This window comes from Pagrus major, chromosome 5 (assembly GCF_040436345.1).
Source record: "Pagrus major chromosome 5, Pma_NU_1.0".
Classification (NCBI taxonomy): Eukaryota; Metazoa; Chordata; class Actinopteri; order Spariformes; family Sparidae; genus Pagrus; species Pagrus major.
Window position 1 is genome coordinate 3,025,989 of NC_133219.1, and position 15,121 is coordinate 3,041,109.

The window sequence follows — 15,121 nt, forward strand, 5'->3', positions numbered from 1 at the left end:
TTATTCTTAATGAGCAAAAAGATTTGAGACAAAATATCTAAATTCTTCTAAAAAAAAGGGCCAGGTGGTCTATAGAGTACCACAAGGTGGAATCCATCATGATTTAAGTCTAATATCACATTTGGAGGTAGGTTAAAAATAGGGTAACGCTTGATAGTAAATCGATTGTTGATAAATTTAACTTTAGGAAATAATATTTTAATTTTTTTTCATATTAATAACAAACAATGCTTATTAAACCATATATTCAGCAGTGTAAAGGTTTATCAACATGGCCAATGGCCATCCAAACGTTATAGATTTATTAACCATTTACAAAGTATTATAGATGTCAGTTTCAACTTCACAACAAAACCTTGCTAAAAAAATGGTTTATGAAGCATTTCATTGTTTGTTAACTGTGAAATGACTATTAACTAAAGTCTAATTAACTATAAATTTACCATTTATTAATGATGGTTATTATAAAGTGTTACTTTAAGATTAAGGCAACAGCCCCACCCTGTTTAGTGGCCCAAGCAATGTGTTCAGGTGGAGAAGCCATGTTGCCATGTTGCACAACACGTAGCTCAAAAATTAGCCAGAACAGTGACAGCAAACTATGGCCTTGAAAATAACATTTGTCATTGAAAACAAAACCTGAACTAACAAAGGACACATTCACATTGAAACATTTGTATTTGAAAAAGTTGTTTTGGCACTGAAAAAAATTATATTAAAAAACAAAACAGACATTTTCATTCATTTTATTTTTTGATATTTTGGGGGATTGTGATGTGTTTTTCAATGACAGTCAGTCTGTCTTTTTTTCAGTGACAGGATTTTTACTATGAATGTGAACTGCTATAACAAAACATTTGAGGGTGACAAGGGGCTCAATATAGGTAAGGACAAACTGATTTAATGATTTACAATGTGTTGTTTCCCATGAGCTTTTTGGTAAAATCCTGATATGAGAAGTGAAGTAGAAATATGAAGTAACAGAAAAACACTACAGTACAAACATCAAATTTGTATTCAAGTCAATCTACTTAGTGACTCAAGTAAATTATCTTCTACAGCTGCATTGGCTACATTATGTGGTTCAGGGTTCTTTGCACTGCACTTTTTTCTACTCCACAAACGGACCATGATTTTTTGACTGGTCCAATTTTAAACACGATCTTGGAAACAAGCACTTTTAAGTTACATTAACATACATATTACCATATTACAAATGGACATCCCTTTCAAAGCATAATTGGGTCATGATGAAATAAGAACAGAAACAACACCCACTGCCACAGTCAGAAACAAGAAACTATTTAACACAAGTGGCTTTGACAGATTTATTGGATTCCAGACAGCAGTTGGAAAAACACTCAATAAATAAATATAACATTGTCCTTCTGCAGGTTCAATGGAACCCTACCCCTAACCCTTAACTTGATTAAGAAACATGAAAACTTATTTTCAAAAGTCTATGATTAAGACGGAACATGTGGAAAGGCCACATAAAAACCTCAACTGACAGTGATGTTGCATTATTGTACAACTATTAAAAGAATTCAGACACAAAAGAGACGTTGGTCACGTAGAGAACCAACACAAGTTTGGTTCAAGAACTTGGAAGTAACATGGCAAACAAGGCTGATATACTCAGAGGCTGAAGGTGATCATAAATTCTATCCCTATAAAACAATAGGTAGATAACAGCAACAGCAGTATCTGGATTGTTCATTATCATAAAATGGTTAACTCCTGATCAAAGGCGATTTAAACAAGACCTTTCCAAACAAACTGTCCCATCCAGTCTTAAATATTCAAACTCAAAATAAATGAAAAATATGTCAGAAGAACAGAGATTATTTCACTCATTTTCAATAAACAAGTTCATTTCACAGGTTAATTTCTTATTTGGCTAAAAAAAAAAAAAAAAAAAAAAAGAAATATGTCAGACTAAATACTAACGGAGATGAGTTTGGTTTTCCAGGTTTACATGCATCAAACATTCACACTTGACATCACAGATGCCGTCTAAATAAACCACAACTAAAAGCATGACTCCTGTACAAAAAAGAGCAAACAACATTTCTGCACATTCCCCCTCTCTGATCTTTCATTCAAAGTGCTAAAAGTACATCAAAAGCTGGTTTTAAAAAGGTTGTGTTGATTGGCTGTGGCTGGTTTGAAGGACAGAATAACCCCCATTTGATTAGTGAAGATACTTGTTCACTGGGCAACAGTTCTAGTACAATTCACTGTCATTTCAGTTCAAAATGAAGATTCTCTCTACAAAACCCCCTAAAACATTATACCAGGTAACATTTCCACTGTGTCTTGCAGTCATCAAGCATGGGGAATCCTATTTTGGAAATGTACCAACATGGTACATGGATTGCATTTTGTTTGAAATCAGCTTGAATCGATCGTCATCCTGGTGGAAGATTCCCGCCTCTTCATCCACCTCATGTGTTGCAGCTCTCATCATAAGAAGGAGGAGCCTCTGTAACAGACAGCATGGGACCAGCTGGTTACTACACAAGAACATTTTTTTTGTTATACCGCAACACCTTGCAAGCAAGAAATTATAATGATGTTGGTTATTGTGCCCTCCATAATAATGGTGGTTAATGGTAGTAAAAAGAACTGCATGTAAAACTCGCTGTTGTTAATACATCAACCGTACTTCAAATCATTTTGTTTTCTTACAGATGCCTCATAATTTCTGACAAATGATGTTATGTAGTATGTGTGTCTTTACAACAAACACCTACCTCTGTGCTTTCTTATCTTCTCTTTGACTGCTGTTCAAATCTAGTCTCTTTTTAAGAGAATATTAACTGTAAATAGAAATATTCAATTATCTTCTTTACCCCAACAACATATCTAGTATTGTCTGCAGGTACTCCTTTCAGGGCATGTTCACACATACATGGATGCAGTCTATTGCCTGCTAAAAGTGGGCAGTGCAGGATGTGAGGCACATGTGATGTGAGATTGTAGTCCATTTGATGGGTCAACCACATACACGCCATTGGTTGTGGTTGTGAATTTGCTGGTCAAAGTTCACCAATGTTGGACCCCCCACAAAGCCAAGATGTGAATTTCTGCCACGGGATGCACATTTTTTTATTTGCCCCTTTGCTTGCATAGAATGGATGTTAAGTAGGCAAGCATTCACCACTGCTGATTTTGCCTATGTGTGACCATGCTGTAAGGCTGCATGCAGCCCCAACAGCCTGTACCAATCAGATAGGGCAGCCTGTATGCACCACTCACTGCTGCTCCTTCAGCTTATCGTTTTGAACAGACAAGCATATATCAACATTTTTGTTAACCATTCACCTCTTTTATCTATAGTGGCTGGACAATATACATTCCAGTCTACAGCCATCACCAGAGCCAGGATGAAGTGAGCGTGTACCAACTGACCTTGTGGATATGTTGAGCTGCCGTAGTCTGGAGGCAGGATGAGTGGTGCTGGCATTGAGCTAGCACCCTCAGGGGGGTAAGGTGCTGTGGTCGCCGTGGACCCACTGAAGACAGGCTGACTAGTTGCAGGGCCAGGCCCATTGGGCTGCTGGTTCTGGGGGAAAAAGAGGCCGGGGGCATAGCTGAAAGCATTGGGTGACACCAGCTGAGACTGCCGCTTGTTGGGGAAGCCATCATTTCCACCCTCTGCTCCCTGGTGGTACTCAGCTGGAGGAGCACTGGGGGAATTATGGGAGGACATCCTAGAGCGTGGTGCGGGGCGGGGAGCGGGTTTTGGAGCATGGCGAGGGGGCAGTGTGGGTGTGGTAGCAGAGGTGGAGGTGGATGAGTCAGGGGTAGAGGTAGAGACTGGTACATCTTCAGCTGTAGCAGAGGAGGGAGGCGCTGCTTTTTTGGAAGGGCGCAGTTTTTTGTCAACTGAGACATTCCCAATGTGGATGGGTAACATCAACATGACGTCAGGAGACTTTAGACTGACCTGGTTAATCAGAGAGAGAGGATCTTTGTTACATTTACAGGAGGAATACAGAATTTATACCCAACCTAATCTTGTGTTTTATTCTCTTCCAATGACTTCCTATTAGACACTGTATTGTTTAGAACCAAAACTCATAATAAAGAAAAATACAGTATGTATTAGAGCAGCCAATCTGGACAGAGTTTCATCAAGATTTCCATAGTTACATGAATTAATAAACAATCCCTTTGTATGTCTTTCTGCGTGTGAATACCCAAAAACGATACAAACATTTTACATAGGATTTGCAACAATTGCTTCCATTATCTTGCGTTGAGCAAATATTATATTGATTTGATAATTAAGCCAATAGAATGTCAAAGTGAAGCCATTTTCAGGTGGGGAATCTGTAGGCTGGCTTCATCGATCCGTTAAAGTGATGGCCTCTGCCACTTATTCAGACATGAGACCTACAGTAACATTTCCATCACAGTTATAGGAGGAAGGGAAGTGAATGATTGAAAGAAAGGGGCTATAAAGATAGATACCCCTCACAAGCTGTCTTCACATGGCCAGGTGTTTATCTAACACTCAAAATCACAATAAGCATGACCACAAGATGTTACCTGATGGTGTAACAGAGGATGAGCATCTCTTACTTTGACATAATATTCAATCTTTATGAGTTCACAGCCAGTGAGGGAGGACTGAGGAAGAGGAGGAACAATGATCTGCTCCTTCCACTCCACCTCCTTGCCGGCCTTCACCACACCACCCTCCACCTCCGCAATTGTCCTCACATCATGGGTGGGTCTCTTTGTCTCGTAGGTCACTCTCTGAAAACACACATGAACATGGAGACAGGACTCAGTACACAGTGACAGGGGAATGCAATTTCTCAAGCATCTACACAAAGGCAGTTAATATAAAACAGGAGGATTCATTTCTGCTTATCTAAAGAATACACAACCTGCTGTCTAAAGCCTCATTCATCAAAGTCATTCTGAATTGATACTTAACCTTTGAATCTTGATCAAATCTATTAATAACTGTTTCAACCACCGCATCAAAATATAAAATAAAACTCTGGCATCTAATCACCTCATAAAGTTGTTCTGGCTGTTAGCAAACAGATGCCCATTTACACATTCAGCAGACACAGTCAAACAGAAACACAGTCATGATTCTGATACCTTACAAATAAAAGTAGAATATTCACTCTCTTTTAGCCCTGGTTTGGTCTCCACCTCCTCCTGCGAAAAATGCTACACAGCGTTCAGCAGCTGATCTGTAAATGTCTGCTGCTCGGTGCTGGGCAGCTAGTGTACAGCTGCTGCTGGAAACAAGGATCCAAAACAGGCAAGTTACTAAGCTAAAGATCAAGACAGACCTGACGGCTGCCACAAAACTCCTTTCTTTCACATAGTATATTAATCTATTGGTAACATAAAAATATTGATTAGTATAGCTTTAATCTTGATACCTAACTTCAGCTTGTTCTCAGCACCTGTAATGTTTGAATTCCAAATACATTTTAAATTAAGCACACGTTTAGAGAACCAAGATACAGTTTCTTGGTAGTAATGCAATGATACAGAAAGTCATCCTCTCAAAACAGGGGAGGAGCTTTCTCACAGCACACTTTTGAGATACAATAGGAGAGAAAAAAGAACTCCCCAAACATGGCCACCTGAATGTCTGTCTATCAATCAGGCCAAAAAAGCCACAAAGGACATAATGAAAGTGTACTACCAGTATCATTATAGCCTTCATTCAATAAAATACAGTGCGTGTCTATGTGTGTGTCTATAGCCTGATACATCTTCTTCCTCTGTGCCACAGAGCTCAATTGTTGTCCAAAATCTATTAAAAACACTCAATGAGCCGTACTGTTGCACTGGCTGATAATGAAACTATACATGTGTGACTTGTTTTTAAAGTTAGTCTTCAGTTGGAGTAGGTGACAGGGCTGAAACTGACCATTCATCTGCCCATTATCTTCTTGATTAATCGATAAGTGTTCGGTCTATAAAATGTGGAAAATTACTAAAATAGCTGGCAATTAATTTAATAGTTATCAACTTAATCGATGAATTATTTCAACACTAGTAGGCAACAGGCCAACGTACAAGCCAACTGATTTTGGTCTTTTAAATGGGGTATGTTGACAGGAATTTAACATAATAGGACATTTATAGAATAATTCCAGTCTTGTGCTTTAACATTGAATCTTTTGCATTTAACCACATTCTCATATTCCCAAACACACTCTCTCTGTTAAGTTTACCTGCTAGCTATACCTGACAAGCTTTGAGAGGCAGGATTTTCAACAAACCACAATGTCAACATGCAATGTTAACAGATGACTTAATATGGGACGACTAGAACACATCGATTGCAGCAACAACAAAAAAAGATGCTTCACAAAAGAAATCAGCAGCAGAAAGAGCAGATAATAATATAGTAGTCAAATAATAACATTAATACATTACAGTAGTCTGTAATGGTAGATTTGGAGGTAGAAACAATCTATTTTGGTCTGTAAGCCTGGACATATCCTGTCAGAAGTGTTTACCTGCATCAGGCTGGCAGCCATGTTGCCAGTGGTCTTCCCAGACTGGTTGTGGATGTTGGCCATCACCTGGATGATCTGGCCTGGTGTGTAACCCTTCATGTCTGTCTGGGCCTTCAGCACCACTGTGCCTGTTTTCACCAGCATGTACGTGAACTGCTGGGTTACTGCAGATGAGCAGGCTTCCTGCATGGAGAGAGAGGCAGTGTTAGAACATCATGAATGTATTGAAAGTAATGACACACTTGACCTTCTGATACACTAAACTGTTTTCTTTCCTAGTCAGAGTATGTCATTACCTTAGGTTGGATGACAAGACAGATAGGTAGATAGATATCAGTCTCATGTCTGTGTAGGTGTCAGAGTTAAGATGTAATTAACATACATAACATACAGTAAAGACTGGAAGCAGGGAGACGTTTAACTTGCCTAAATCCAAAGTCAATGAATTGGTGAACAAAAGCTGTGCACAGTGACTGCGCTCAGCTTCAGGGAGCCCTTTCAACCTTATCATATATATACACACATCTAATGATGTCTCACCCATATGTCTGGCAGTTCATTCAGGTTTAGAAGGCTTAGCAGGTAGAAAGCTTTCTCTGTGTTGTAGTCCTTAGCAAAGCGTGGTGTGTCAATGAAAGCCCTCACTCTGTAAACGATCCTCCCATAGTTGCCTTCAAAAGATGTTGGCGCAGTGCCTGTTGGAAGGAGGTCAACGACACATTAGTTTTACCACACAAGAGCAAATACAGACTAATAGGTTGTTAGAACAATGCTATTGCACAATTTCCATTTTCCTTCTCATCTTTTTGACTGGATTTAAAGACTCGGGTAGCTACTCACTCACATAGAGTTTTGATTATCATACAACAGCAATAAAGCACACTTTTTGACCATGTTATAGAACAGCTGAGAATTACAGCTCATGGTATATAAGATGACAATGATCTAGCTTTACAAAAAAAAGAAGATTTTTCTGTGTACATGTAAACATGAAAACAGAGACTCCAGAGAGTGTCCTGAGACACCTGCAGGCACTCTAGTGGTGAAAGCACAAACAAGTTTCAAATGACAGATTTACATTCACAACAGTCAAAAGACCGGTTGAGTTACTTTTGAGTTTCTGTGATGTTCACCGTCACATGTGGAGAAGGCTTTACCTGGAAAGATCTTGCACAACTGCAGCAGATAAGAGGCCTAACAGAGGCTAAACACAATGGCTGGCTGTGTGACAGCCAACTTTAACTATGGCAACAACATGTAGACAGGAAGTGAGGGACAAGGTGTGTTCTTCTCCAAGAGTCATGACTGTTCTAAAAATGGCTTTCAAAAAAATAAATTGCTAGTTTGAAAATTGTTGTTAAGAACCAATCAAAAATGTGCTGATGTCATCAGGGAGTGCTCTCACAGATTGCACTATAATGAGTAAGTGGAACAAACTGACAGCTGCTGACATCATGTGACCTGGTGGTGAAAATGAAATGGAGATCTTGAGGATAATCAGTTTCATGACAGACTCAGCCCTCACTTCTTTTATTCAAATGGTATCAGAACATTTTTCATAATTATTCTCACTCTGTGTCTCTAAAATATTACAGATCTGATCTGTAAAGTTGTCACCAAGCACTACCATCAGGCACTTGATAGGAAGGAAAAGAGTACATTGACAATAGCCGTTACAACAGCTGATGGGGCATATTGGGGGTTCTTCCAAGTAAAAAGTCTTCGACAACTTGCTCAAGTTACAGACACTGACATGACGTAAAACATAGCAGAGCAATGTTCAGCTCAATATTCTCTCTCTCTCTCTCTGGACACACTGACCTAAGATTTCCCAAAACTCCTGTTTTCCATTTCCATTCATTTCCTAACTGCTGGAGAAGTGACAAGAGGTTACCCCCGAAGCCATGGTAACAACCCCGCCTTCATTTAACAGTACTGTCCGCTGTGGGATCACAAAACTAATCTAGGGTTTAGGTACATTAATAACAAATAAGCACAGGTTCAAAGGGTACCATACTGAAAGTACTTTGGTGGACAAGGCATTTCATGTCTGCTGTTTGGTGCCTGGCAGGTACTGGCTGCGTTTTTTTATATATATATACTTCAAGTGTCTGCAGATTAGAACTCTTATACTGGTCTCTGGATCCATTGATAGTATTAAGTGTAGTTTAATCTAAAATTGGCACATTGAAAATACTACCTTTATATAATCAGTTGGGCAGGTTCAAACACATACTGTAAATTAGTTTCACACAGCACTCGTAAGCCAAAGTGAACGATGGGATAAAAGTCTCATCCTCACTGCTGCTCAAGCATAACGAGAATTAGGGTAAATGTCAACATGCCAGGACATGTCTGTCAGGCGGTGAAATGCGAGGACAAGACAGACACACAAACAGAGGAAAGAATGTGCCATGACAAGTGTTCATCCCATCACTCCACGCTCCTACCTGGTATGAGAAACTTGAAGGGAAAAGTGTGTTCTCCCTGTTTCAGGGTTCCTGTACGGGACACAGAGAGCACAGATAACATCCGTCAGTGGAAACCGTAACAATCGCCCTGCTGTTTCCCACCAGGTGAATATGCCTCAGGGGCGCATGCAGTGTCCACAGTAGGGAATAGGAGCCTCCGTCTTTACAGTCTTTACTCTTCAATTATTTTTAACCACATTAGTTTAAATGTCCAAAAACATCAAAATATAGTTTAATTGTTACAAAATGCATCTACATGTTCTAAGTATGTAGGCTAGCCAGTTTTTTCACCTAGATCATTGAGATTGCTGTGGTAAACCAACACACAAGGAAGCATTGGTAAAAGACATCTATCTGATGTGGACTGCAGGATAGATCAAACTCTTTGGATCAGTTTGTTCTCAGCATTTCAATCATTCAGCAGTGTACCTTTGTCTGCCACAGAGACGGTGCTGTTGAAGTACTGTTCCTCCATCGTCCATGCTGTGTCATTTACCTTATTGGTGATGCCACAGAAACCATTGCAGTTCACTTTGATGGCTGCAGATAGGGACACAAAGACAGTACATTGGAGATTTCCAGCACAGATACACTTCTAAGCAGCTACAGCATGAAACACTTCTCATAAGCACATTGTGTTATAAGGCAGAGTCGTTACTGTCATTTCCTCTCTGGGCAGAACTAAAAAAAAGGCACAAGCGTGTTACACTGATGCGAGAGAGGAAGAGAGAGGTGGTCTGAAGCCTAGCAATCTTGCTATATTGTGACTGAAGAGAGCACAGTCTTAACATTTCAACAAGTAATCCAGGTAGGTTCGTTCTCAACAGACCTTCCATGTTCTGGCCGTCCTATAGAGCAGTGAAGTAGGCCACAGTTAAAGCTTAACCCAGCAGACAAGGCTGTGGCAGTAAGAGTCTTTTGTTTTCTGACATTACAGATTCTATGAGCCACTGTTGGAACATTTCCAACTGTTGGATGAACATGAAACTGTTGGTGGAATTTATTGTCATTTGGATTTATATGTACACTGCCTGGCCGAAAAAAAATCACCACCTGGATTTAACTAAGCGAATAGGTAAGAGCCTTCCATTGACTGTTCACTGGTTACCTGTGAGTTTTAGAATTGATTTTAAGATTTTACTGCTTGTTTTTAAAGCCTTGAATGGTCAAGGTCCTGCCTATATTTATGATCTGCTGACTCCTTATGAGCCTGATCGCCGCCTGAGATCCTCCAGCAGGGCCCTCCTAATGGTTCCAAAATCTCGACTTGTCACTAAAGGTGACCGGGCCTTTGCTGTTCGGGCCCCTCGGCTATGGAACTCCCTGCCTGGAGATCTCAGGCAGGCAAACTCAGTATCCTCTTTTAAATCTCTTCTTAAAACTCACTTTTATATTATGGCTTTTTCTTAATTGCTGTAACTATTTAAATTGTTTTAAATATTATATCTCTGTTTGGATTTTAACTAATTATTTTATCTGTTTTATTGTAAAGCACTTTGTAACTTGTTTTTGAAAAGTGCTATATAAATAAAGTTATTATTATTATTATTGAATAATTACTGCAGTGATTAATGTGTTTCAGCTGGCAACAAGTTATTTAACCCTAACTGATGCAGTGAGGAGCTTCTCATTTCTTAAAAAAACATGTCAGAACACATATCCTGTGGTCCTGGAAAAGATGTTACTCTGTTTCAGAAGGGTCAAATTATTGGCCTGCATCAAGCAAAGAAAACAACTAAGGAGATTGCTGAAATTAATAAAATTGGGTTGAGAACTGTCCAACACATTATTAAAACCTGGAAGGATAGTGGTGAACAATCATAAGATTGGAGGAATATTACAAAGTTTTTGTGTAGTTTTATGGACCTTTTCGTCTCGGGCGCCACTTACACTCGTTATATGGATTATTGCTGCCGGAGGGTACCCCCGCGGGTCTCCAGCTGCACTTTGAGGAATAAGAAACTACACCGTACTTCTCATCAGCATGTGGGTGAGTTGATAATGACTGAATTTTGTTTTAGAGTGAACCATTCCTTTAAGAAAACCACTTGTCAGAGAGGCTAATCAGAAAAAAGGCTTCAGTTTGCTAGGGAGCATAAAGGTTGGACTGTGGAGAAATGGAAAAAGATCATGTGGTCTGATGAGTCCAGATTCACCCCGTTCCAGAGTGATGGCTGCATCAGGGTAAGAAGAGAGGCGGGTGAAGTGATGCACCCATCATGCCTAGCGCCTACTGTACAAGCCTGTGGGGGCAGTGTTATGATCTGGGGTTGATTCAGTTGGTCAGGTCAGCCGACTACTTGAATATACTGAATGAGCAGGTTTTTCCATCAGTGGATTTTTTATTCCCTGATGGCACAGGCATGTTCCAAGATGACAGATGACAGAGTTCATGCAACTCTGGATGGAAATAAATGTTATGACATTGCATAGGCTTATCAGAATGATGCCACGGTGAATGTGTGCCGTAATCAAAGCTAAGGTGGTCCAATGAAATATTAGAGTGTGTGACTTTTGTTTTGGGCCAGGCAGTGTCATACCATGTAGATAAGAGTCCCAGAGAACACTGCAACTTCAAAGTCTGTTGCAGCTCCACTAATCCTGGTCTCAGGACATTTGGATCAATGTTTTTGTCCTGATTGCAGGAACACACTTAACACTGTGATCATGACTGAGCAACCAGTCTTGTTAAGATGACCAGAATGTGTATGTTGCTTTGATCCATTATGTATTTAAATGTTTTTTTTTATTTTTGTCTACTTTTTTCCTGAACATTTTTAACAGGCACATTTGTCTAATACAACACATATCGTGTCATTTCTGCTATATAGGCAGGATGATGAGTTAATGTTGACCTTCAAAGACCGTGACTGATGTCATGTCAAGTCTCCAAAGCTCCATTAGAAACGTCAATATTTCCAATAATTTCATATATACATATCCACCGACACCAATAATAATTGTGATAGGCCCAACACTGATGAAATTGTTTTCAATGCAATGTCACTATTTGCTCAGTAATGTGTCTCTTATCTAAGGGCCCAACCCACTTCATAATCCATGAGTGATTCAAACTGTTGGATGGTGAGAGAGTTTACTTCCTGTGAAGCTGACAGTCTGACCTGCTCTACCTGAAGAGGAATGTAAACAGACTGGAGGCCCAGCAAGTATTCAAACAGAAACTCACAAACACATAAGAGCTGCTCCCAGCAGGTCCCCAGACAATGGCAAACGTGTATTATATCATTTAGCACAATAAAGCCTTTGACACCTTGAATTTCAGAAGAAGTACACTTAGATGAAATCTAAGTGCTGTACCGTAGGCACCTGGACTTGTTTCAGTTTGTTGAAGACGTTTCACCTCTCATCCAAGAGGCTTCTTCAGCTCTAACTAACTGGAGGGGAGTTTGCAGGCTTTTAAGCTTTGTCTGGATGTGACCTTACAGAGTTGTTAGGGCCACTTGCTGGCCATTGATCCAACCAGCCTTCATGTGGGTTGCTAGTGCTAGGTGAGCCCAGGTGTGAATGGTTGTTAAGCTGTCTGGGGAGGGAACTCATTACAGCATTGTAGGTGGGTGATAAGTAATTTCTTAGGCCACCTCCTCTGTTCAAAGGCGGTCGTTCCAGTTTGACATAGATGGATCCCTTTACATCTTTTTCTGCCATTCGTTTATGGAGAGGTTGTTTTGTCTCCCCAATGTACAAATCTGTGCAGTCCTGGCTGCACTGAACAGCATAAACTACATTACTCTGTTTATGCCTGGGTGCTTTGTCCTTAGGATGGACAAGTTTCTGTTTCAGCGTGTTGGCAGGTTTGAGACAACACAAGCTCTCCATAAACAAATGGCACATTGTCCTTTGAGGACAACAATGTAAACATCTTGTCCAGAGAAGACCGATGGTTTGAAAGAGGAGTAAAGGAATCCATCCATGTCAAACTAAAACAACCGTCTTTGAACAGAGGAGGTGGCCTAAGACATTACTTATCACCCACCTACAATGCTGTACTGAGTTCTCTCCCCAGACAGCTTAACATCCATTTACACCTGGGCTCATCTATCCTTAGCAACCCACATGAAGGCTGGTTGGATCAACGACCCACAAGTGGCCCTAACCACTCTATAAGGACACTCCCACACAGAGTTTAATATCCTCCAAACTCCTCTCCAGTTAGCTAGAACTGAAGAAGCCTCTTGGATGAAAGGTGAAACGTCTTCAAGAAACTGAAACAAGTGTCATCCTGTGTCCAATAGTTTAATAATTCAATTGATGACATTTAGATATAAAAAATTCAAGATGAAAAATTCTAACTTAGACATTAAGGTTGCCAAGAATAACAATCCTAAATGGATTGGATCAGACTTCTGTCATGCGATGAAACAAACACAAATTCATTTGAGCAGCTTAACTCTTTTTCTGAATTTGTGAACCTTAAAAAAAACAAGCACATTTCTAAAAGGATGTCTGAAAATGTCCATTCAGACGGATGGTTTTCATAGTAAAATATGTCACTGTTTTTTATTAGTTGTATTTAAATCTAAACACTGAGATTCAGTGGTTACATTTTCCAATTAGTTATTCTGATGTTCATAACCATCACCACTGTCTTTGCTTCAATAGAGGAGCTGGAGGCAGAAGGGTTTGGGCATTTTTGCTTCAGAAATGTGTTAAAGAATTGATATTGTCCAAGTGTTGATTTATTTTCATTTTTGGATGATTAATTCATTGATAGACTACACCTTCAAGCACTACAAATTATAGCTACAAGTGTTAGCCTGGTCGATGAATCAATTAGTTGAGCAACAGAAATTTTGGTAAGCCACCAGCTCCAAGTGTTGGTATTTGATGACATGGGAATGAGACTGAACCATCAATTATCTTCCTCCAGAATCTCAGCACAAAACGAAGAAACTAAGAAAGTACAAGCAGAAGGCCAGGTCTCTGCAGATACAGACACTGACACACTGATCCAGGATTTCCAACATGTGACATGTTTAAAACTCCAAGGTCTCTTTGGCCTCTTACTCACAAAGAGCATCACACTAAAGAACAAAAACATTCATGAGATGTTGGGCTGCACACTGCCAGACCACAACTGGTGTTTTTCCCCAAAATAAACTGTCCTTTTATGGGCTGAGAAATTTCTCACATTTCTTGGATGAAACAAACCATTTAAAAACACATGGGCTTATCTGGACAATGTAGTTTAATGCCACACAGCTGAGGACAGGCCTGTTGCTCTCTTACTTATGAAAGGATTATGTTGGGGAAAGGTGTGGTTTTCACAGGACAGAGACCTCCTTGATGGAAAATAACCTTCATGGCGTATGTAACTGAAGAGTAACTGGATAAATTATATTTTAAAAACAACTCTCAGAGAAAGTTAGGAGTCCATCTTTGGTGTGCTGTCAAATATTTGTGTGGGAGGGGGACAGGGGCTCTTCAATAATCCCACTAACAGCCCTGTTTTTAGAATTAAGGTGGTACAAGAAAGAACATCACTCAAATGTACAATTAGGTCCCATTAAAACCTGTCTGACGGTGATCCAGAACCAATCTGTAGGGAGATTACAGAACTGTGGTGGCTGTAGAAAAATGCAATAAAAAGCTCATTTCAGACCAACCTGCCGCAGAAACCACCAACATTTAAGTGATGTTCAAACAGGCTATGTCCAAAGTCAAATTATAGTGTGACAGGCCTGAATTACAGCCCGTGTAATCTCGGCTGAATCTCTCACTTCCGTGTTTAGCGACGGCGATGTTTTCCCACCAGGTGCGCACATGCACGCAGAATGATCGAGCTCTCACCTTTACACTGCAGCGGCTGGCCCAGTTTGAAGGTCACGGATCCAGAGATGGACTCGCCCGGACTGTACACCACTTTGTTTTTGTCAAACGCGATCTCAAACTCCTGAAGCTTCCCCATGTTCTCCCCGGTCCACACCGCACTGGAGATCACCTGTGCGCACCAGCAACAATACGCACATTTACCAGTCTCTAGCCCCGCCCCTTCGTTTGACGTCACTGACCTCTTCAAAATGAGAAGGATAATCAGGTGTGTGTATGGCACATTTATTACACAGGGGCACAGCAGTAAGCCTAGCCTTAAGATAAGGTGACCGTCTGATCATGTGTTTCTCATGA

General features: G+C 40.2%; 1 protein-coding gene across 2 annotated transcripts; it reads right to left on the bottom strand.

Moving 5' to 3' along the window:
• Positions 1 to 869: 869 nt before the first annotated feature.
• arrdc1a (arrestin domain containing 1a) lies at positions 870 to 14,903 on the bottom strand. Of its 2 annotated transcripts, XM_073466486.1 has the most exons (9): positions 14,786 to 14,903; positions 9,407 to 9,517; positions 8,957 to 9,007; positions 7,047 to 7,201; positions 6,507 to 6,689; positions 4,591 to 4,767; positions 3,415 to 3,952; positions 2,757 to 2,822; positions 870 to 2,485 (listed from the first exon to the last, which is right to left on the bottom strand). In XM_073466486.1, the coding sequence occupies exons 1-8, from the start codon at positions 14,901 to 14,903 to the stop codon at positions 2,797 to 2,799; spliced, it is 1,359 nt and encodes a 452-aa protein (XP_073322587.1). In that variant the 3' UTR covers positions 870 to 2,485; positions 2,757 to 2,796. The 2 variants fall into 2 exon arrangements, with proteins under 2 accessions (XP_073322587.1, XP_073322586.1); XM_073466485.1 differs by lacking the exon at positions 2,757 to 2,822.
• Positions 14,904 to 15,121: the final 218 nt, after the last annotated feature.